Raw genomic sequence first — 22169 nt, forward strand, 5'->3', positions numbered from 1 at the left:
CGCTGTAATTGGTTTGCGCGGCTAAGGGGTGACACCTCTATTTTCACCGATTGGTAGTTATTGAACATGGAATGCCGTAGGTGTTTGAATTTGCCAACTCCCCTTCACAAGTCCACCAACCCGACCATTTGCTGCCCCGCCTATGTTGGTGCTAACGTTGTGCTGGTTGAGGCAGACACACTTTTCAGTGACACCGAATTATCAAAACAGTCTTTGCGCATGGTTTTAGTGTTGTGCAGCACTCTTTAATGGAAGCAAATTGGAGCCCCAGGAGTACTCTTTTTATTGGGTAAGATTATGTAACGGTTATAAGCAATAAAAAAAAAGAAAATAGCACAATTCAAAATTACAACATTTCCCTTAATAACAACAGTGTAATCGTAACAGTGTCCATGCAGAATCCCGGCTTATTCTCAATGGTTTCTCAACAGACTTCCACATGTTGTTTTAGTACAGTGGCCTTGTCTTGTCGCCAACTCAGAGAGAAAGCCTAGTCTCTTAAAAGGAGGAGTTTATGTCCCAGCATTAATCTATGACAATATTACGACAGTGGTAAACCATGATGACAGAGTTTATCTCTGTCTGAGGTAGCAGGCCATTCACTCCCAGTCTGGTAATCCAGGAGGAAGACAGAAACAGCGCCATATGCTTGTGTTGTTGCTCAATCCAGCATAATGTTACTTCCCCATAAGAAGATTTCTAGACCAAATCTCACCGTGATTAGGTGCTTCTGTGTGGCCTCTGAGCTGGGAGATGAATCACATCTGTGTGTGTGTGTGTGTGTGCGTGCGTGCGTGCGTGCGTGCGTGCGTGCGTGCGTGCGTGCGTGCGTGCGTGCGTGCGTGCGTGCGTTCAAGATTCAAGATTCAAGATTCTTTATTTGTCACGTGCATACAAGTATACAGTGAAATGCAAAAAGTGACAGTGCCACAGAGTAGTGCAACAATACAATAAGTGCGTGCGTGTGTGCGTGTGCATGTATGTGTATTGCTTTATGAATAGATTAAACCTGGATTTATAGGTCTGTGAGTCACTGTATAATAACTATACATTGGGACTCCATTACTCCTCCCTGGATTTTCACCCATGACCTCTCAGTTCAGGGTCAGAGTTCAAGCCTTTTTATGCAATGAGAGTGGTTGTAATGGCACCCACTCAACAGGGATTTAGAGTGTTAGGGTTTATGGTAAGAGAAGGGAATGGGTAATATCATAGATGTACAATAATTGAAAGAGATGTTAACATTCTAGAGGTCAGAGGTCTTTTAGAAGGCACTTTAGCTCATGCTGTAATATGTAGGCCAGTGTTCTTGCCCACTCTCCTTTCCCTTCTGATCACTCAAGTGGCTGGTGGAGGTAGAAACTGTCACTGATTGGTTAGAATTGCCTCCTCCTTTCCACGGCTCCTTTCCTCGTCTCCTTTACTTCCTCTATATATCACTGATAGGTGAAAGTAATGGAGGTCGACATCGGAGGACGGACTCATTGTAGTGCATGGAACGGAATGAGGGTTTGGGTTAGTATCAAACACGTATGATTGGTACTATTCTTTATTCCACACTACATACATATATATATATATATATATATATATGTAGTGTGGAATAAAGAATCAGATAGAGAGCAGGGGAGGCTGGTGGAGGTAGAAATCATAGGACAGGCTTATTGTAACGCATGGAATGGAATGAGGAATGGAATCAAACACCAGCCTGCCCTGATAGAGTGATAGTCTGGACAACTTTTAGAGCTAGATGCCAACTTTAGAGCTGGACATTACTTGGTTCTCTCACCCATCAGCACTATGTTACGATCAGGATCAGCCCTTCCTCTTTCCTCATCTCTCTCTCTCTCTCTCTCTCTCTCTCTCTCTCTCTCTCTCTCTCTCTCTCTCCCAGGGCTTTCTGAAGGACTGTCCCAGTGGTAACCTGAATGTTGAGGAGTTCAAGAAGATCTACGCCAACTTCTTCCCATACGGCGACGCCTCTAAGTTCGCTGAGCACGTCTTCCGAACATTCGACACAAACAACGATGGCACCATCGACTTCCGGGAGTTCATCATCGCGCTGAGCGTCACGTCGCGGGGGAAGCTGGAGCAGAAGCTAAAGTGGGCCTTTAGCATGTACGATCTGGATGGGAACGGCTACATCAGCCGCGACGAAATGTTGGAGATTGTCCAGGTGAGGTAGAGATGACAGAGACGGGGGGTGATGGGTAATGTAGTTTGCAGTAATGTTGGTGTCACATTCCAAAATGAAGGAGAGTGTTTGACCATAGGCTGACTAGTCATCTTATAACATCGGCTCCTAGTCTTTCTAGTCTCACCTTGATCGGAAAGCCTGGGGAGGTTCAAGGCAGACATTTGCTACAGAGGGGTGGAGACCTGTAACATGCTTGCCACACTCCCAACCAGTCAATAGGCAGCTCAAATCGGTTTACAGCCAATCATTTTCACCGGGGATCAGTGGGCAGTGTTATAATTCTACAACCACTTTAGCATTGATCATTTAAAAAGATATAGCTTGCTAGCAACGTTCGATAAGTTGATTGGCTAACACTGACTATGAAGAGGGAAAAAGTACCCGCTGTCGCACTAAAGAGCTGTACATTTACCTCCACACAGGAGAGGTATGCTAAATCAAACTCCAAGAATGCATCTCCGTTGCATCCTTTTCTACCAACCCAGTAAGCCAATCAAAATGTGAACTCCCTCAGCCACTCGCAGCCAGCGTTCCATCCAAGCAAGCTAATAAAAAATTATCTTCCAGAGGCGCGGGAATAATGTGATTTGGAGGCATGGCTACTGGAGACTAGTCAACAAAGAGAGGGGTTGTGGTAATTGTAGCCTAGTTGTATGTGACGGTGCTGCCTCTCATAGTTATGCAGTGTTAGTTGGACTTTGCTATCTGGCATTACAGTAAGCAGGCAGACACAGAGTCACAGTGTTATATATTTAAAACATGGCCATATTGCATTTCAGTTCATCTCATAAGACAAAGCCTGTTTCACAGGTTACTATTTATATGGGCTATATTTAGGGAGGCAACATTTTGCGTGACCGGTAATGCTCAGCGTAACCCGGACAACGATAGTCTCATGCCATATGGCTGGGGGTAGATGGCACAGTCGTGGTGCACACTTAATTTCACAAATGCCCAAACTACCAGATTCTACAGCAATTTTTTTCTGTGTGATTTAAGAACAGGTCATGGTTTAAAAGCCCTATTTTTAGGAAGTCAAGATTTTGCGTAACCATGAGGCCAATTTTGCATGACTTGTGCCATATGGCTGCAGGCTAGAATCACGGCTCCAATGTGATACCCAACAACATCTGGACATGGCGACGTCAGCCAATCAAATGGGACAGTATCATTCCACCAGGAGTTCTGCAAACAGGGCAACTGATTCCCAGAAATGATCTACAGTATGATCAATATAAACTGCCCCATGGGCATTTTTCAATGAGTTACAGTTGGGCAACGGTAAAAAACTAACCAAACTGATGTTGTATAACAGTTGTGAGAATATTGTTTTTGAACGTTTCTGAAACGCTGGAGCTCTGTAGCTTTTTGCAATGTTGGATTGACATTGTTATTTGATGGTTGTTGTTCAGGCACATGTTGGTTGGAATCAACAGTTTATTAGACATTGTAATGTGATGGGATTTTTTCCAACTGACTTAAACGTGCAATATGTAGCTTTTTCCCCTTGAGAATGTCACTAAATGCCCATGCTGAATCATTACTTATGATGCATTGGCAGTCTGTGATAGTGTGTGCACCTGCCAAGACCCTGTCCTTCTGCCTGAATTTGCTTTTCTAAAATGTTCGGGACGTTTCTGGGCGTCTAACACTTGCTGTGGGTGTGTAACCTGAGACGTGTGTGTGTGTGTGTGTGTGTGTGTGTGTGTGTGTGTGTGTGTGTGTGTGTGTGTGTGTGTGTGTGTGTGTGTGTGTGTGGCTCATTGGCCTGGGAGCCTCACGCTTTTCTCAGTGCTGGAAGCCGACCTAAGCAACATGTGCATATAAGTTTGTAACGTATTCTGATGATTTTTGAGTAAACTTCCTGTTTGACATTATAGTCTTGTCTTGTTTTGTTTGGGGAATAAGGAGATTCAGCTTCAGGGCTTTCCAGATTCAATGTTTCCACAGACAAAGAGATGTAATAGAGGCCTCCTCCTGGTGGGGAGATACATGCCTGCATGCTTTTAGCATGTTGTTAGCATGTGGTGAAGGTTGGCATGATGAGGAGTGTTTGTGCTATAGCTGGTTGGTAGACTTAAATGCTGGGTATGGATGGCATATGATAAAAACACTGAGTCACGGGATGCTGCGTGTGCTGTCCAGCTGAGAGACGGATAGTCTGAGAGAGAAAAGAGGAGAGGATAAAGAGATGGAACGTTTGAGATGCAAAAAAAGTAGGATGGAGGGGGTTAGAAAAATGAAAAATAGAAGAAACAGAGGAAAACAGAGGAAAAAGTGAAACAGAGACATGCAGAGACATGCAGAGACATGCAGAGAGATGCAGAGACATGCAGAGAGATGCAGAGAGATGCAGAGACATGCAGAGACATGCAGAGACATGCAGCGGGTGGTTGTACTGAGGCGATGGCAGTGTGATGTGTCTTTGTCTGTATCTCTCTGTATGCTCTCCCGGATTAGTGAGTTAAATTTAACCAGAGTTTATCCCTGAGTGTGCAGAATACTGGGATAATCCTCAGGCTCATCGAGGTTACGCTCCGCTGGATGAGACAGAGGGAGAGAGAGATGGGGAGATGGAGAAAGTATCGGTTAACGGCAGTGATAGAGATGAATGATTGAGCTTGAGAGAGGGAGAAGATGTGAGAAATCGGAGAGGGGGGTGCAGGTCCCGCACAGTAGAGAGTGTGGACAAAGCATGAGATGAAATGAAAACAAATGAGTGAGAGAAAGGTTGGAGGGGAAAAGAGCGAGAGAGAGAGAGAGAGAGAGAGAGAGAGAGAGAGAGGTGGTGAGAGAGCATGAGGGAGTGAGAAATGGGGTAGAGAGAGAGAGAGAGTTACTCTGTACAAGCGATATGAATGTAGAGGTAAAAGTCAATGAGAATGCGTCACAAACCCGTCTGTTCTGAAAGCCGGAAAGCCTCTGTTCCCCGTCACTGCCACTGCTTTTCAGCAGCTGGTGATGTGAAGAAATATTGTCCCTCCTAAAGACCTCTTCACCCCCACGACCCCCCTGTACAAGTTCTCTCCTGTAAATAAATTAAATAACTTATTTTTTTTAAAAACCTAATTCTTCCTTCTTCTAGCATTGTGACTGCCAATGGCCCCTGGTCCTAGCATAGGTTACTTTTTCTTATGATGACTGATGGATAGATGATTCACTTACTTAGACAAATGTATTTGTTGTAAGTCGCTTTGGATAAAGGCATCTACTAAAACTTAAAATATTCACTCTTTGAACACAAGGCTTCAATGACACGAGAGATAAAGCAAACAAAAAAAACACAACGTTCAACGGAATAAAATCATGACGGACTTGCCGGGAAAACGCCCGGGGGGAGAGAGAGAGAGAGAGCAATTGCCTCAAGTCCTTCGCTTTCAACTCATTATTTCCACGGCTGAAGTATCTGGAATTTCTTGTGTGTCCTGTGATGGCCTTTCTGTACAACTGATCTGAAACGGCTGTCGGACTAATGCACGTGACTGTATGTTTCATGTCTGTGCGTGTAACATAGCTAAGAGGTAGGCATGCTGTGGAGGAGCACGTTAGAGAACTGGAGGATGAAGTTCCCCTCCTCATGGATGATGAGTGGAGGATGGAGATGAAGGAAGCTGTCCCTAGATGCCAGTGGAGGCTGGTGGAGGTAGAAATCGGAGGACAGGCTCATTGCAGTGCATGGACCAGATCGATACAGCAAGCCCTGCTTACTCAACCCGACGGCAATGACTCAATTGTATCTCTTCCCTCTCCACCTTCTATCTCTCTCTCCCCATTTTTGGAAATTGATCTTGCTCCACCGTCCCGTCTGTGTTTTTGTCAGTTTTATAATTGTATTAGTCTTTACTCTTACTCTCTCTCTCTCTCTCTCCCTCTCTCTCTCTCTCTCTCTTTCTCTCTCCCTCTCTCCCCCTCTCTCTCTCTCCCTCTCTCCACTCAGGCCATCTATAAGATGGTGTCGTCAGTAATGAAGATGCCAGAGGATGAGTCCACGCCGGAGAAGAGGACAGATAAGATCTTCAGACAGATGGACCTCAACAATGATGGTGAGATGAGCAGAAGGAGAGGGAGGAGGAGGAAGAAGGGGCGGGGGGGGGGGGGGGGGGGGGGGGGGGGAGTGGTAGTCGGAGGAAGAGGGTGCAGAGAGAGGGAGGAGAGGAGAGAGACATAGATAGGAAATATTTTGTTCTTCAAACCACTCTCACTCTCTCTTTCTCTCCCTCTCTCTCTCTCTCTCTCTCTCTCCCCCCCCCTCTCTCCCGCCCTGTCTCTCTCTCTCTCTCCCCCCCTCACTCTCTCTCTCTCTCTCTCTCCCCCCCCCCCTCTCTTTCTCTCTCTCTCTCAGGTAAACTGTCTCTGGAGGAGTTTATCAAAGGTGCCAAAAGCGACCCGTCCATTGTGCGACTACTTCAGTGCGACCCCAGCTCCGCCTCCCAGTTCTGAGCCTGCCCCATTCCTTGCCCCCCGTTGCTATGGAAACAGTCACTCAAATCAATGCATGATGGTTCTCGTCTCTCATATCTTTTTTGTGTACAAGAAAAGAAGAAGAAAATACCCATACTCATGTTACTTTACATTTTTAAAAACCGAAAGGGACATGCATACATTATTTAAAAGAAGATCATACGATAACTGTAAAAACAAACGCTCACCTTTGCCAAGGCGTTTTGCTGAGTCTCTCTTGGGAACGGGGTATTCCGCTGCTCGTAATGTCCGGCAGGCGGCCATTTTTACGGAGTCTGGAATTTTTTGGGAAGGCAACATTCCATCTTGAGAACCATGCATGGCCCTATATGTTCTATCTGTTCAGGTTCTCCAACGCACAGCTCCTCCTCTTCCACTTTTATATCCATATTTATGTATATATATATAATGCGTATACACTCACTGAGCACTTTATTAGGAACACCTGTACACCTTCTCATGGTGGAGGTGGTGAAATGGTGTGGGGAATGATAATGCACCATATCACAAAGTAAAAGTCTTCTCAAACGGGTTTCATGAACATGACAATGAGTTCAGTGTTCTTCAGTGGCCTTCCCAGTCACCGGATCTGAATCCAGTAGAACACCTTTGGGATGTGGTAGAACGGGAGATTCACAGCTTGAAAGTGCACCTGAAAAATCTGCAGGAATTGCGTGACGCAATCATGTCATCATGGACCAGAATCTCAAAGGAATGTTTCCAACATCTTGTGGAATCAATGCCACAAAGAATTGAGGCTGTTTTGAGAGCAAAGGGAGGCCCTACCCAGTATTAGTATAATGTTCCTAATAAAGTTCTCAGTGAGTGTATATGTATATGATATCATAAAATGAATAGGCAAGTATATTTGTCTTTATATACAGTACACACTCTTGCAGCAAAGGCAGTATTATGTAGCGTAGTTCTCTGACCCAGTTGTAGCCGAATCCATAGCCGCCAGTCGAGGGAATCGGACTGGGAAAGATGTTGGGATTTTCCAGCTATATGATCTTTCACTGAGGAAAAGAAGGCCAAAGATCCCACTGGGTTTTTATTTATATCGATTGATATTTTATTGATTTTGTTTTTGTATATAATATTGTTTTTCCTCCTCATGTTGTTTTATTTATTTATTTATTTTCATTATTGTGATGATTTTGATTTAATGAATGAATAATTGAAAATGACCATATCCCAGTTTTGGAGAGGAATCGTGAAAGAACAAGTGACTTGGACACTTACTTCTTTGGAGGTCCCAGAACTGTCTAAGATGGAAATGCTAAGCTATCAACGCGTGGCAAGGATGGAAATGTGACGATAACGAGCATCAGGAGATAATGCATGATAATCCATAATGCATTAATTAACGAAACCAGTAGCATATATCGTTTGAGCTGTCATGCGTGGATGTGTGTGTGTTTGAGCATGCGTGTGTATGTATACTGCACTTGTGTATGTACACGGTATGTATGTGTCTAAGCTAATTGAACAGTATTCTCATTTTGTGTTGTTTCTGAACATGTATTTAAAAAGTTTGAACTCTTTAATTGAACACATTGCATCACTGAGCAGTGAAGTACAGTCGTCACATCTTCACTGCATGGTACAAACGAACACAAAAACAAACAAACAAAAAGAATCACAACTGTTGTATCACATGATAGCTAGATTCTCTTCTCACTAACTGTACCAGGACAGACCACACAGAGAAAGGTAACACCAGATGTCGTCTCCTTATGTGTGTGTGTGTGTGTGTGTGTGTGTGTGTGTGTGTGTGTGTGTGTGTGTGTGTGTGTGTGTCTGTCACACTCTTGGACAGAACCCCATCCTTCTCTCTCCACCGACAGTCAGAGAACACACTAAGGGCTTGTTTATCATTCTCTCTCCGAATGCTTTTATGACCTGTTCATTTTGTGTACCGAACGAGCAGTAGATAAAGGGGAGCTCCTTCGCGGAGTAGGATAAAGTTGACCCCAGATGCTGATCTAAGGTCAGATTGGCAGTGTTTTCCCCTGATTGTTAAGGTTACTGTTTGAGGGAGGGTAATCTGATCCTAGATCTGCACCCAAGGGCAACTCTACCCGGAGCTTCCCTCATATATGAGAAGAGAGGTTTCCCCTAACCACAGATCTAGGATCAGATCAGATTACCCTAACCTGAGTGAAATCGTGAGGGGGATGAAAAATCACCTCACCCTAGATCTGTGGCCTGAGGGCGACTCCTAACGTGAGCTTCCGATACAGCCGTGCTTGCACCTCTGCTTTGGGATCCTTGTGCCACTGCCCTCCGGTGGTAGGATAAGGAACAATCGCTGCCCATCGCTAACTAAGTCTCTTCTATTCTTACTGCCTCTGATATTGGTACCTTGTGTTGGATACATTCCCCCCCCCTCCCTTTCCTACCTGCCTCTTTTTCTGTTGCATGAAAACCTCGTGCGAGGATGTCATGTTTGTTCCATTGGATCCTAATTGATGACAAATATACCTTATGTGTTTCAAACTGCGTGTCTGGGGGTTTCTTTCTTGGTTGTGCATACATGTTCAAACATTTTTGGGTTAGGGGGTTTATTGAATGGATAGCAAGATTCAAAAGGTGTATAGTTGATGGTAATGTATGGAGTGGACAGACTGTAGAACGACTGTTCTGTCAGCAACCTTCTGTCTTGCGTCCTCGAGACACATGCAGGGGTATTAAACAAGATATTTCTGTGGTGTTTCAGGTGTGATCCTCTACCCCTCCTCCACACAGACGCCGATATAAGACACATTCATATTTGATAAATCGTACTATCAATTTTATTTAGGAAAAATAAATACCATATCCACCTTCAGGACACACAGTAGCAATGCAGTTTCACTTGAAACAAGCCACTCTTCCGACATTTTCCTCTTCCCAGCTCTCTCGCATTTTCTCTCTCTCTCAAAATAAATCAACACCCTGTTTTCCTTAGACAGAGAGACCCACACAAAGGCAGACAGGCTAGTTAGGCAGGCCTTCTAGCTAGGCAGGCCTAACCAGTTGAGCAGAGACAGACCCTTGCCCAGAATACACACAAGTACATTTGTAATTCACTTAAAAACAAACAGTCTCATATGCATGACTGGAATCCAGTGTACTGTTTGCAAACAAACAGTATTCATGTAAAGTGTCAAATCAGTGTAAGGTGAAAGGACAAGTCCTTCCACTGTAGGGAGCCCTCAACACATTTCAACGGGAACAAGCGGCTTGAGGTCAGAGGTCATAGCACACATGGGGTAGGGTGGGGGTGGCATTGAGGGCAGTGTGCAGACTTTTCTTCCATCCAACATTAACACACACACTCATCCATCTTGTCAGGTAATCATGGTTAATTAGACCAAAACTAGGAGGAGGTTTTGGGGTTGACAGTGGACGTCAGGGAGGTTTAACAATGGGGGTGTTGCTGTTCTGGGGGGGTGTTATACCCAGAAGCTGGCCCTCTGTATGTGGCCGCGCTCCAGCAGCTCGTGCTGTTCTGGGGGTCTCAGCTGCTTCACGTCTGGCCTTCCTCTCTTCTGATGACAAAGAGGCTGGAGCTGGGACTGAGGATGAGGATGAGGAGGAAGAGACTGATGCTGCCTGGGAGCATAGCAAGGGAGAGGGGACACCTCCATGGGCCACACTGGGTTCACCTGAAACACACACACACAAAATATAGCATCCATCACAGCAAGCCACAGCAGGACTCATATTCAGCATACATGAAATGTATCTGCATGGATATGAAAGAACTGGACAGGTGAGAGCAAACGCCTTCCATAATGCTTTCACCTATCCTGTGATTTCCACTTCACACAAATATATATACACACACACAGGGCTCTGTATGAGTGTAGTACGGTGGCCAAGAGGGGCCAAACCTTACCGTTCTGCCGTAGTCTTTAGATGCCTTCTTGTGTGAACAGCAAGGTAGACCCAGGAAGGACATACACACAGCAAAGCAGCGCGCCGAAAACACCAGTTGGACTACACACATTACAATCAGAGGCACCCACAGGATCAGAGTGGTACTCTGGAGAGAGGGGAAAGAGAATGTGTGTGTGTCAAACACCAGCTTGGCTATACAAGCCATGACCAGAGGCACTCCCAGGATCAAAGTTGTGTTCTACAGAAAGCTGAGAGAAAACTCTGAGGGTGTGTTTGTGTTTATGTGTGTGTGCCCTCGAGCGTGTGAAAGAGAAATAATACTTCAAAAGGGAATGGTGTTGAGAAAACGCAGTTTCAGAGAGAGAGAGAGAGTTGTGGAGAAAAGCAAACTGGCTTTGAAGAGTGAGGCGAATCTAGGCCTTCGGTTTCCACAGGAGAGTGAATCAGTAGTTTTGAGAAAGTTGTTGAACAGAAAAGTCCCAAAGACCTTCAGATAAAGAGGAGGGGAAGAAAGTTTGAGAATCTTTACTTCACCCACTGGTTTGGGGAGGGGGGGGGAGACTAAAGTCGGGTTCTAGTTCGGAACTTTCTATGAAATACCCAGGGCCTAGTATTTCAAAACTTTAAATCTAGATCAGAATGATTCTGTAATCCCCTTTTTTTGTTATCCAGGATCAGATCGATCTGGCTGAATTTGAGCCAGTATTTCAGAAGAATCGGATCCAGATGCCACATGGATGATAAGATCATTCTGATCCAGATACCACAAGCCAAAAAGACATGAGTGAACTACATGAAGAAAGGCAGCAAAACTCATAATATAACACTCTATATTCAACATCTCACACTACATTAAATACTATTACTAAGCTATATTTAAGATGTATATTATTTTTCCTCCTCCAACATCCCCACCTCAGTTACATTACAATGCCTTGGTTATAAGGGCCATTTTACCTTCTAAATCCACCCTGAATCCACCCTTCAAGTGGGGTCAAGATTATCCTGATTTTCAGCATCAAAACTATCCTAATCGCTACCTTTGAGTTTTGAAATATGCAAAAACAACATTAAATCTTGATCAAAAGGTCAGATTGGATTACTAAATCCCATTCCCAATCTGAATGATCAGAATCTCATTTTTCAGTCCGGAAATACCCAATGCTAAAATGTAATCCAATCCAATCACAGGAATCCGATCAGAAAAGTTTTGAAATACTGAGCCCAGGAAACTCAGAATGGAATCTTACAACAACAATACCCCTAATACAAACATTTCAGTCCACCTTTACGAGTAAACCGGTGGACAAACCTCTGTAGTTTGTCAGTTTGCTAGCTGTCTATAGTCATCAGATCATGATCAGATTCACACCAGGGGTAACATACCCTGCTCCGGAAGCGCAACAGAGTGTTCTGGCTTTTGTTCCAACCCAGCTTTAACACACCTAATTTGACTAATCAGCTACTCCTCCACTATCTGGCGGCAGGACACAAGATTCAGAGGTAAGACTAAACCTCACCTCACCTAAGGCACCTGATGAATCGTGGGGGAAACATTGATAAAAGCTGATGTGTGTATTTAGCTGGTAAGCTAAGCAGGGGTGACAGCTTGTCCTGTTGTACACGCTTACAGCACAGGCCCCGGGGTGGAGTACAGGGTCAGGTCAGCTATTCTGTCACGATCAGACCAGGTCTTGGCTTTGGGTACTGATGCATGACAGAGAAGATAGCCACAATGTGGGAAACAAATTTGCTGCAGGCAAGGCAGCATTCACAGTTGTGTATGCAAGTGTGCTGCTTACGCAACCAGCGCAACAGGCAACCAGCGCAACAGACAACAGGGAATGCATCAGTTGTGTCTACGGCTGTTAAAAATATGCAGCTGGTGTAGCAGGGATGTCAGAATGCGTGTTCTCCTCGTCGTGCCACTAACGGTCTCGATTGTGTCACACACACACACACACACACACACACACACACACACACACCCCTTACATAAATGCGAGTGTTGTCGAAAGGACACTCATTGGTGATGCTGGAGTAGCCAATGGCATCGGGGAAGCGGCAGTGGGTCAGCAGGCTCCGCCCACCATTAACGATGGCCCTCACCACGGAAATGGTCAGGCCAATGGCAGAGGCTGTGGCCAGGAGTCCAGCAAACAGGCTGACCATGAACAACGTCCATGTCTGAGGGGAGAGAGTGACACACACACACACACAGTTAGAGGGGTATACTAAGCGAGCTATACATATTCAGGATTATCCAAAATTAGCAGGCTTGAGTTCTCGTCAAGATCAGGTTCAGGCTTCCTCCTTCGGTCGATAAGCTTCGTTCAGCGAGTCAAGCGCTCATGTCAATGCAGCAGTTGCCAAAATCAATGAACGTCAGCTAACTTACTCTGCTCGAATCCTTGCTTGAATCAATCAACATGTTCCCTTCTTGCCATTATAACCTTATTAATGCATTCTTATGTTATTTTACTCAGCCTACATGTATCAGCAATCATTTTTAGATGTTGGTCATAATCATATTTGCTTTTTTTTCCCCATCAGTCGTCTTTTGTGCAATAGAACTGTGATATAGCTTTTCATGAAATTAGATCATAGAAAGGGAGCCGCAAACTCTCGCTCCCATGCTAATAATTGGTTTAAACCAACGTTGCGGCAGCAAGCTGCCTTCTTCAGGGTTTCAATCAATTTGAATGGTATTACACAATTATTTGCAAGAGGGGGAACGATGTTAGAGCACAAATTCAGGATAAAATAAATAATGTTAATAAATAAATAATTCATACAGGGAGATCTTACTGAGACCTGAGTCTCTTTTACTTGAACAGCCCTGTAAAAACAATGCACATGCCAACAGCGAATAAGATACATAAGAAAGAAGATACACAAGAAACATCCAGACTGCCCTGGAGCAGGTTAGAGGTTTTTTTTACCATTCCATTCCATGCATTACAATGAGCCTGTCCTCCGATTTCTACCTGCACCAGCCTCCCCTGCCCTGCAGGGTCGTATCAGTGGCCCTCGAGCTGCAGATCTATACTCCTGTCCCTAGATTACCTGTTCAACCTGTGAGGTTCAATCAGAGTTAGGCTTGAACACAGACTGAGTTTAGCAAACTATTCACTCTGGTTGCATCTCACAAAGCATGATATAGCCTAGAACTAGGCTAGGTTGTAGGCTAAAAAGTGTTCATTAAAGAAGACTGCTGTTGAATGAGTTATTGATCAGTATCAACCTGTTTGACCCTAACCATCGCATGTTAATCTACACATGGACGTGGTTTCTGAATATTTACCTTTTTATTCAGGTTTTCAGTTTTGTAATTATTAGTTTTGCTTGGTTAGATGGCTACATTGCTTATGCTCAGTGGAATTTCTTGCGGGTTTTAGCTGAGCAGCTTGACAGCTGCAGCGTGGTTTGAATGAACAGAGGAGAGGAGAGCTACGTGACTGAGAAAGAGACCGAGACAGGAATCACTGCAGGGCTACAGCTCAGACTGGATTGGATTGGCATACACCTGGAGGTACTGGATATGGAAGAGTTCAAAAGACTGACGGGTTCTGACTGGCGGAGGCAGAAACAAAGACAAGAGAATAGTAAGCCAGCGTGCTCCGAGACCTTACGTTTAGGATGAGAGGGGCGAGAGAGCAAGATCAAATTTAGCACCAGTGGCAGAAACACAGTCGATTCTCCTTTCATCTGGAGTAGCAGGAAACAGAGGGAGAGGAGCAGAGGAAGACTAAAGAGATCAGTGCCTAACACCGTGGTAGGAAGACAGGCTGGCGGTGCGGTGCGGTGCAGCATCATAGGAACCCAGGCCCATCTCTGACAAGCCGTCACAGCTTCCATTTCCCCACAGCACACACACGTACACGCACATGCACATGCAAACGCACACGGACACAGAAGCACGACTTACCAGAACTCTATTCTTCTTGTTTTTAGACAAAATAATGACCAGAATTCCAACAACAGCACCCTACAGGAGAATGAGGAGTGAGACAAGATGTGAGACAACAAACTGACCTATGAACATCAAGATCCATCAACCAACCAACAAACAAACCATTCAAAAATCATCATTTGTTTCAACCATATTCCAACCATTGGGTGCAATCGTGACTTGTGGGATGTAATCCCGACACAGCTTTAGCAAATTCAGTACATTGTTTGAGTGACAACATAGCATACTCAGACGTGTGTTTTAACTTTGATGGTAAGGTAAGATCACACAAACACTGTGTGAAGGCGTTCCTGTGTGAAGGCGTTCCTGTGTGTGTGTGTGTGTGTGTGTGTGTGTGTGTGTGTGTGTCTCACCACGAGGCCAGCTGTGAGAGCCACCACATTAGAGATGGCATACTCCATGGCCCGGGCCTGCCTGTGCAGGTTAATGTGTCTCAGCACAACCCCATGGCCTAGTGCCCCCAACAGGAAGTTGACGTGTCCTACAAGCACCATGCTCAACCCCATCTTCATCAGAGCCTTGGGATCCTCCAGACTGGCACAGCACACCCCTGGGGGAGGGGGGAAAAGGGGAGAGAGAGAGTAAGACTGAGAAATTATAATAATATGGGGTGAATATTAAAGTAAGGATCACAATGTTGATAAAAAGAGAGATGAAGAGATAATAATATGAATGAAAAAGGGAGGGGATGATCTCCCTCTAACCCCAACATCAGCCCGTAATAGGGTCTCACACACACACACGCACGCACACACGAGAGAGAGAGTCAGCACAGTGAAAATATGTTACTGCTATATCCAAGTCCAAGTTCAGAGTCCCCTGGCTGAGTATTGACCTGTTCTACACAACCAGGGTTAAAATCACAGAGGAGATGTCACAGTCATCAATGATTACCAACTAACCACACATCTAAGGACCACTGCTGCCGTGATATGCACTGATGAGAAAACACATGATAGGGCAAAGCAATATGGTGGATGCCTAATGCAGATCTGCTTAGAGATAATTAAGAAGGTAAAATAAGGAGAGGAATCTACTTTAAACAACCACAGAGACCCCCAGGGAACGATATTAGATGAGGGTGACAATGAGGGATATCAGTTCATTCACTTCGGATATTCAAAAATGTAAAGAGCTGTGAGACTTATCAGTCAGTCAATTCACTAAAATCAGTGTCATTTCCAAACATTGTTGATAACTTTGTTGTCAGTGCCTTAAGAATATGAAGTATTGCTCTCAGATGTCAAAACAAATATAGTACATTGTATGAGTGACAACATAGCATACTCATACACGTGTGTTTTAACTTTGATGGTAGGGTAAGATCGCAGATGGAAATGTAGCCTATTACTTGTGCAAAATATGTCCTTTATTCCATAACACACACAACATGTTTTCATTAAATTAGGGAAGACAGTTCCATACCTGAATTTGCCATAATTAATTATTTTATGGTCTGGTTAAGTCATCATCCCTCCAGGTTGAGTGTGATGTTCATGATCCACTACAGTAGACACCGTGTGCTTTGACCGATCTATCTCTGCCGCGTCAAAAGTTCTCTTTTCAGTCTGTCCTGACCCCGTAGCCTACAGGTGCATCTATTTACAAAAAAAATGGACCCCTCCCCATTTTAAAACGCTTGTGAATGTTGGTTTACTCTTTTTTTTTTTTTTTTTTTTTTTTTAAACCCAAAACATCTAAATTTACATTATTCATAGCAGTCTACGTAAACGGTATTGATTTATTTATCAAGCATTTGAACGCAAAAATAATTTCGGCTAGTTGTTAGAAGTGGTGAAACATATGGTCCTTTAGCGCCACTAGGTGGAGAAATATATCACTAAACAAAAGTGTTGCACAGACCGTAGTTTGTCATTTCCCACAAAGACAAATCAAAGAAAGCTATTGAAAAGTGACTCGTGACTCATATGCCAATAGTGGATGTCTTCCTCTCTTTGCCACCTCTCCTTCATCTGCACGGATCTGAAAACACAGGATGGTGACATGACAGCATATACATGTCGTCCAGGGGAGGCTTGTGGAGGTAGAAATCATAGGACGGGCTCATTGTAATGTATGGAATGGAATTCGGAATGGTATCAAACACACGTGAAATCGGACGACGGTTTTGATACCATTCGTATTCCATTCCATGCATTACAATGAGCCCATTTTCCGATTTCTACCTCCACCAGCTTACTACTAAGATACATTGTGTACCAGTAACATTTTTACCTGTACACTGCACTTTTCAATCTGCACATGTGCAATGTAACTGTTAATAACGTATGGTCACACACCTGTACACGTAAATCACCTTAACAACCCCTCCACATTATCATCTTATATCGCTTTTATTATGCCACCATAAAAAAGTAATATGACACATTGCTACATTGATTTATTTACTCAAACATTTGAGTAGCATAGCATAGTATTTCTGAATACATTCATATCAACAGTTTCATTGTTCCTTGGATGGATCAGGAAATTGAGTCAATCCTTTTCTCGTTTGCCTGATGTCCTGGCTTATGCTCTAATGTGGCCATCGGGATCTTGTGTCCGTCACAGTCTAGTTCAAAGCCTCTCTTCTTGGTCGAAGTGTGGAGACTGCCTCTGTGAGGGATTTCCAGGATCCATTTGGCGATCAGGTAAAAGATCTCTAAGACGTTGAGCACCACACAGAAGGCGGTTGCTCCCACCATGAAATAGGAGAAAACCCGCTTTTCAGTGGGACGGGCTACATAACAGTCCACTGTGTTAGGGCAGGGCCAGAGGGTACATCTCACACGTCGGGGCATGTCGAAACTGTTGTAGATGAGGTGGAGGAGGTAGAGGAAGGCCACTTCGATCGCTGTTTTAAGGAAGAGGCTCAGCAGGTAGGTCCACCACAGACCTCCGTGCTTCTGCCCCGTGTTGTCATAGAGACGTGCATTCTCCCCATGCTTGAGCCGGTACTTCCGCTCACGCTCTTCCCGGTAAGCCACATGCAACACGACCATGAAAGAAGGGCAAGTGACAAAGATGAGTTGGAGAGCCCAGATACGCGTGTGGGAGATGGGGAAGAAATGGTTGTAGCAGACGTTAGTGCAGCCTGGTTGGCGGGTGTTGCAGTCAAAGTGACTCTGGTCGTCGCTCCACACCCGCTCTAGAGCCACCACAAAGACCATGACACGGAAGACAAAGACCACAGAGAGCCAGACGCGTCCGAAAACAGTGGAGTACTTATTCACCCCGCTAAGCAGGCCCTCGAGCATCTTCCAGTCCATGATGTCAACTTAGGATCCCCTTCCTTCACCTCTGTGAATCGATGTTCTTTCTTCTGACCTCGCTGGTATACTGGAGGAAGAAGAGAGGAGTTGGAACCAGTTACTGGGCATGCACACTGCCAGGAGGGGTCCTTTCAAATAAGTCTACAAGCAACTGACCATGGAGATGATTCTCCAAAAAGCAACATACCGTGTGTTTCCAAGGGACTATCTGTCAAAAGTCAAATAAAACCTTAGAGTGTTTTACTATAGGCCCACTTTATTGTCTGTTTTCTGAAAGTTTTGTTTCAAAGGTGTTTTATTCATTTTCCTTAGATCAAGCTATCCTTTCAACTGCCCCTGAAACTCCTTTCTCTCCCACTCTGAAACTTCTAAAAGGTGTTTACTTGCGCGATAAAAAAGAAGGTGCTTTGAACAAGTCCTCTTTAATATTTGATCACAGTCCCCTTTAGGCGTCCTCAATAACAAGCTCTGCATGGCAATCACATTTGATTTGCTCATTGTGAAATGCAACTAAGAGAATTATGGCAAAGAAGGCGCCTCTTGCCTATGACCCCATCACACATTTAAATATAACAAAAGTAAACACAGAAGTGACAAACTGTTATAAGGTCAATATTTTAAGTTGACTCTCATACTTACAGGATTTTAGATCACTGGCCTTATGTTCAGTCCATCTGATCTTGTACGTTTGCCTGTCCAATAAACCTCATTGCTTAAGTGCTCTCGAGTATGAGAGCACAGAGTGGGAGTATTGTTCTTATCTAAAACAAGTCCCAGTTAGGCTGGGAAGGTGAGGATTGGACGCCTTGTCAAAAGTCTGGAGGTGTGGTCCTCAAGTTGTAGAATCTGTTCAACTTCTTTTTCTCTTTGTTTTTCTTCACTGCCCAGAGGTGTACTGTTGGGACCTTATTCAATCCATTAATCCAGCTTGTTGATGGTTCAGATCACTTGTTCACTATGAATTATTCACTTATTAATATAAGATTTAACATAAAGCTAGAATAGGTGAAGTAGTTGTGAGTGTATTATTATATAGCCCAACGCATCTCAGTGTTCTTCACATTCACCTACTCTTCCTCATGGTCCTGCACTTCCTTCTCTCCTCCTCCTCCTCCTCATCATCATCATCATCACCGCATAACAGACATTACCCAACCAATAGGAACTGTCATCTGGCTGTGTGCAGACTGACCCCCACAAAACCAATAACCCACCAGTGTCCCTGCTGACTCACCATGACTGGGTGTCTGGACTGGGATATCAGTGACTCATGAATACCACCACCCACCTGTGTGGTCTGGATGGTGTGAGACACACTGTGTCCACAGGTATGAAGGTGTGTAGTCAAAGTCACTCTGGACAACATGATATATTAGGTCTACATCTAAACAGGTGGATGGATTACCCAGCAGGGGAAGGTGTAGAAAAACAGGACATTGCAACTTAAGGTCTCCCTCAAGTGACTTTATCATAGTGATTGATTGTGCCCCAGATTTTCCCAAGAAGGTGAGTCCAGTATTGGTTCCTCATCAGTCCAGGAACAAACAGGTGAGTTTGATACCAACCTCCTTTGTCCCGCGCCACATAACCCAAGATAAACCATGCTTCCAAATGGAGAACACCTATGTTTACCCAGTATTGTTGGAGCCATGATATGGAGATATGGAAATATGGAGATAGAGCACTTTAATTCTACAGAAAGTAGAATTGATTAGAAGTGAGATATTCAAGACACTGCCTTCCTGGTACACCACACGTATTTGATATAATTCCTCATTCCATTTCATGCCTTACAATGAGCCTGTCCACCGATTTCTACCTCCACCAGCCTCCCCTGTGGTACACTCACTAAGCCCTACAGACTGTTCCTGTCGATACGTCAATGTACACCTGATAAGGCCTTACATCACCACACCACAGTCACTGGTACCCACCCGTGTTCTTATCTGGGGGTTCTTTAGAGTGCCAGAGGTGAATGTGTAATACAATAGTCTTCATAGGTCCGTCAGATAACAAGGCATGGCCATTTAATCAATCAGCTGTCCCAAATGCTGCCCACTTGTAGATTAATTAAGGCTTTATTTCTTCATCAAACTAATTGGTGAGTCATTTAGTGGAGTTGTTTTGCATTTTGAAACACCTTCTGAGCTCAGCTGCATGCCACATGCTTGTTGAATGCTCTTGAAAATGTTCCCTCTATGTTTTAATCACTCTATGATCTACAGTATTATGCGGTTGTTTCCCCCTCTTAGGATAATACTAATATATTTCAATGATTCCTCTACATCCTATCTGTAATGCATGGGTCAGTGTGTGGTCTTGTCTGACTTTCTGATGCAAATGCTATGCAAATGTGTCTCCTGTTATTCAGTATAGCCCATTGAGTGTAATAAGACACATTACATTAAACATGCAGACATGTAACCTACTCTATTCACAACAACTACTGTCTTTGTAGGGGTAAACCTTTGGGTTTTTAAAATAACTTAATCAAGATGGTGCTTTACACTAAAAAGATACCCTACCAAAAATTGGCATGACTGTTTTCCCAAACTTGTTTTTTTCAATCTAATCATTATGATTATATGAGACAATTCATAGAAAAAGGACCGTCAAATTATGTTTTATTGAAAAATGTCAAGCAGGCACAATTAGTATGTGGTTTGATCAGTTATATCATACATACAACAATATGACATTAACAACTATTTCAATAAATGCAAATGTTTACAAATGATTTACATTTAATGCAAAATATTAGGTCAAACAGAAAGATTTGTTATTTTTAAAAACACATTATAAGTCATACAGACAATGTAAAACTTTGGCAGTAACTTTGTAAACAGTATTAAGTCTCTTTTCCATCAGTCTTTGAAAAAGCAGAGAGAAATTGCTGATGCAATTACAGTAAATAATCTAAACCGTGCTCCAGTGCAAGCAACACAGCCCCAGACTATATGTGGCCTTGTAACTAAAGATAAACAAAATAACCAAATTCTCAGCCTTGAGGTCTCCTAACTCAGGAGATAGCCAGGCTGTACGCAGGGGCAGCATTCTCTGGCTTGGCACACTCATCATGACAGTGGGCCATCTTCATCTTCTCCAGCCCAGGCTCCTTGAACACTGAGTTATCCTTCCCTTTCAAAGGGGCTGTTGCCATGTTGAACGACCTCTCCCGGCTTGAGCGTGGTCCCCCTTGGGCACACTCCATGAACCTCTTCCCAATCATATACACCATCTCGCAGAGAGTGAGGAGGATACACACGAAACTGGTCAGCACCATGAAGACAGTGAACACCCGCTTCTCTGTGGGCCTGTAAAATAGAGTTTAAAATCCATTATTTGTAAACAGTGACATCCACAAACATTAAGATATCAGTTTATATTGTACACATTATGTATTGTTTAGTTATAGGGATACACCATATGTTTACCAGGTGAGTGGACTACCACCTTCCAAAAAGGCCAAGACCTCAGAGGATGTAGTTACACTCACAGACAGAAAGGCTACAGTACCTGGCAATGAAGCAGTCGACTTGGTTAGGACATGGGTCCTCTTCGCACTTCACCACCGGGGGAAAGAAGGCTGCCTCGTAGATGTAGAACAACAAGAATACGAAGACAGCGTCGGCAGCTATCTTGAATAACAGACTGAAAAAGTAGGTCCACCACAAACCGCCACGCTTCTTCCCCGTGTTGTCATAGAGAGGGGTGCAGCCCTCGCCATGCATAAGCTGGTGTTTCCGCTCCCTCTCCTCTCGGTAAGCCACGTGAAGGACAACCAGGAGGGAGGGACAGGTGACGAAGATGAGCTGGAGAGCCCAAAGACGACTGTGGGAGACGGGGAAGAAGTGGTCGTAACACACGTTGTGGCACCCGGGCTGGCGGGTGTTGCAGTCAAAGTCTTTCTGCTCGTCTCCCCACACTTTCTCAGCAGCCACAACGAAGACCATGAGCCTGAAGATGAAGACCACAGAGAGCCATACACGACCAAAAGCGGTGGAGTACTTATTGACCCCCGTCAGGAGGCCCATGAGGAATGCCCAATTCATGCTGAAGTAGTAGTAGTAGTAGCAGTAGTAGTACTAGGAAAAGTAATATCTTCAGCTCGGTCTATAACAATACAACGAAACACCCAATGACGGGACTGAGAAACTGCAAGCCTGGTGACCCTATATGCAGTGCACTAGTGTGCAGTACTCTGAGGCCTCTCTGTGATTAACAACAGCACACTGAACTGCACAAGTAAAGGAAGGTGCCTCTTTAATACTTTTTTTTTTTTAGGTTTGCCACTTTGGCACAAGTAGTCAGGGCAGAGATGGGAGGGACGTCTTGCATGCCCATATACAGCACAAGAACTACCTGAGTGGAGCAGATACTG

General features: G+C 44.2%; 4 protein-coding genes across 4 annotated transcripts in view; 1 reads left to right on the forward strand and 3 right to left on the reverse strand.

The window, feature by feature from the left end:
* Positions 1-6745, forward strand: part of hpca (hippocalcin) — a gene marked incomplete at its 5' end in the record, with an annotated part of 7570 nt that extends 825 nt beyond the window's left edge. Inside the window, 3 exons of the mRNA XM_083679937.1 lie at positions 1895-2176; positions 6135-6240; positions 6540-6745. Coding sequence (XP_083536063.1) covers positions 1895-2176; positions 6135-6240; positions 6540-6637 — 486 coding nt within the window. The 3' untranslated portion in view covers positions 6638-6745. The remainder of the gene's footprint in view (positions 1-1894; positions 2177-6134; positions 6241-6539) is intronic.
* Positions 6746-10095: 3350 nt separating this feature from the next.
* On the reverse strand, positions 10096-15992 carry tmem54b (transmembrane protein 54b; the record flags this gene model as incomplete). Its single annotated transcript, XM_083680505.1, has 6 exons — positions 15942-15992; positions 14870-15066; positions 14472-14531; positions 12539-12730; positions 10542-10688; positions 10096-10308 (listed from the first exon to the last, which is right to left on the reverse strand). The coding sequence occupies exons 1-6, from the start codon at positions 15952-15954 to the stop codon at positions 10096-10098; spliced, it is 822 nt and encodes a 273-aa protein (XP_083536631.1). The 5' UTR covers positions 15955-15992.
* A 1007-nt stretch (positions 15993-16999) lies between these two features.
* On the reverse strand, positions 17000-17785 carry LOC310812087 (gap junction beta-3 protein-like; the record flags this gene model as incomplete). Its single annotated transcript, XM_083680506.1, has 1 exon — positions 17000-17785. One exon carries the CDS (start codon positions 17783-17785, stop codon positions 17000-17002), a length of 786 nt encoding a protein of 261 aa, XP_083536632.1.
* A 3022-nt stretch (positions 17786-20807) lies between these two features.
* Positions 20808-21840, reverse strand: LOC310812089 (gap junction beta-4 protein-like; the record flags this gene model as incomplete). The annotated part of the gene is made up of 2 exons (XM_083680508.1): positions 20808-21102; positions 21305-21840. 2 exons carry the CDS (start codon positions 21838-21840, stop codon positions 20808-20810), a joined length of 831 nt encoding a protein of 276 aa, XP_083536634.1.
* Positions 21841-22169: the final 329 nt, after the last annotated feature.

The sequence above is a fragment of the Argentina silus genome, assembly GCF_951799395.1.
Source record: "Argentina silus genome assembly, chromosome: 11".
Classification (NCBI taxonomy): Eukaryota; Metazoa; Chordata; class Actinopteri; order Argentiniformes; family Argentinidae; genus Argentina; species Argentina silus.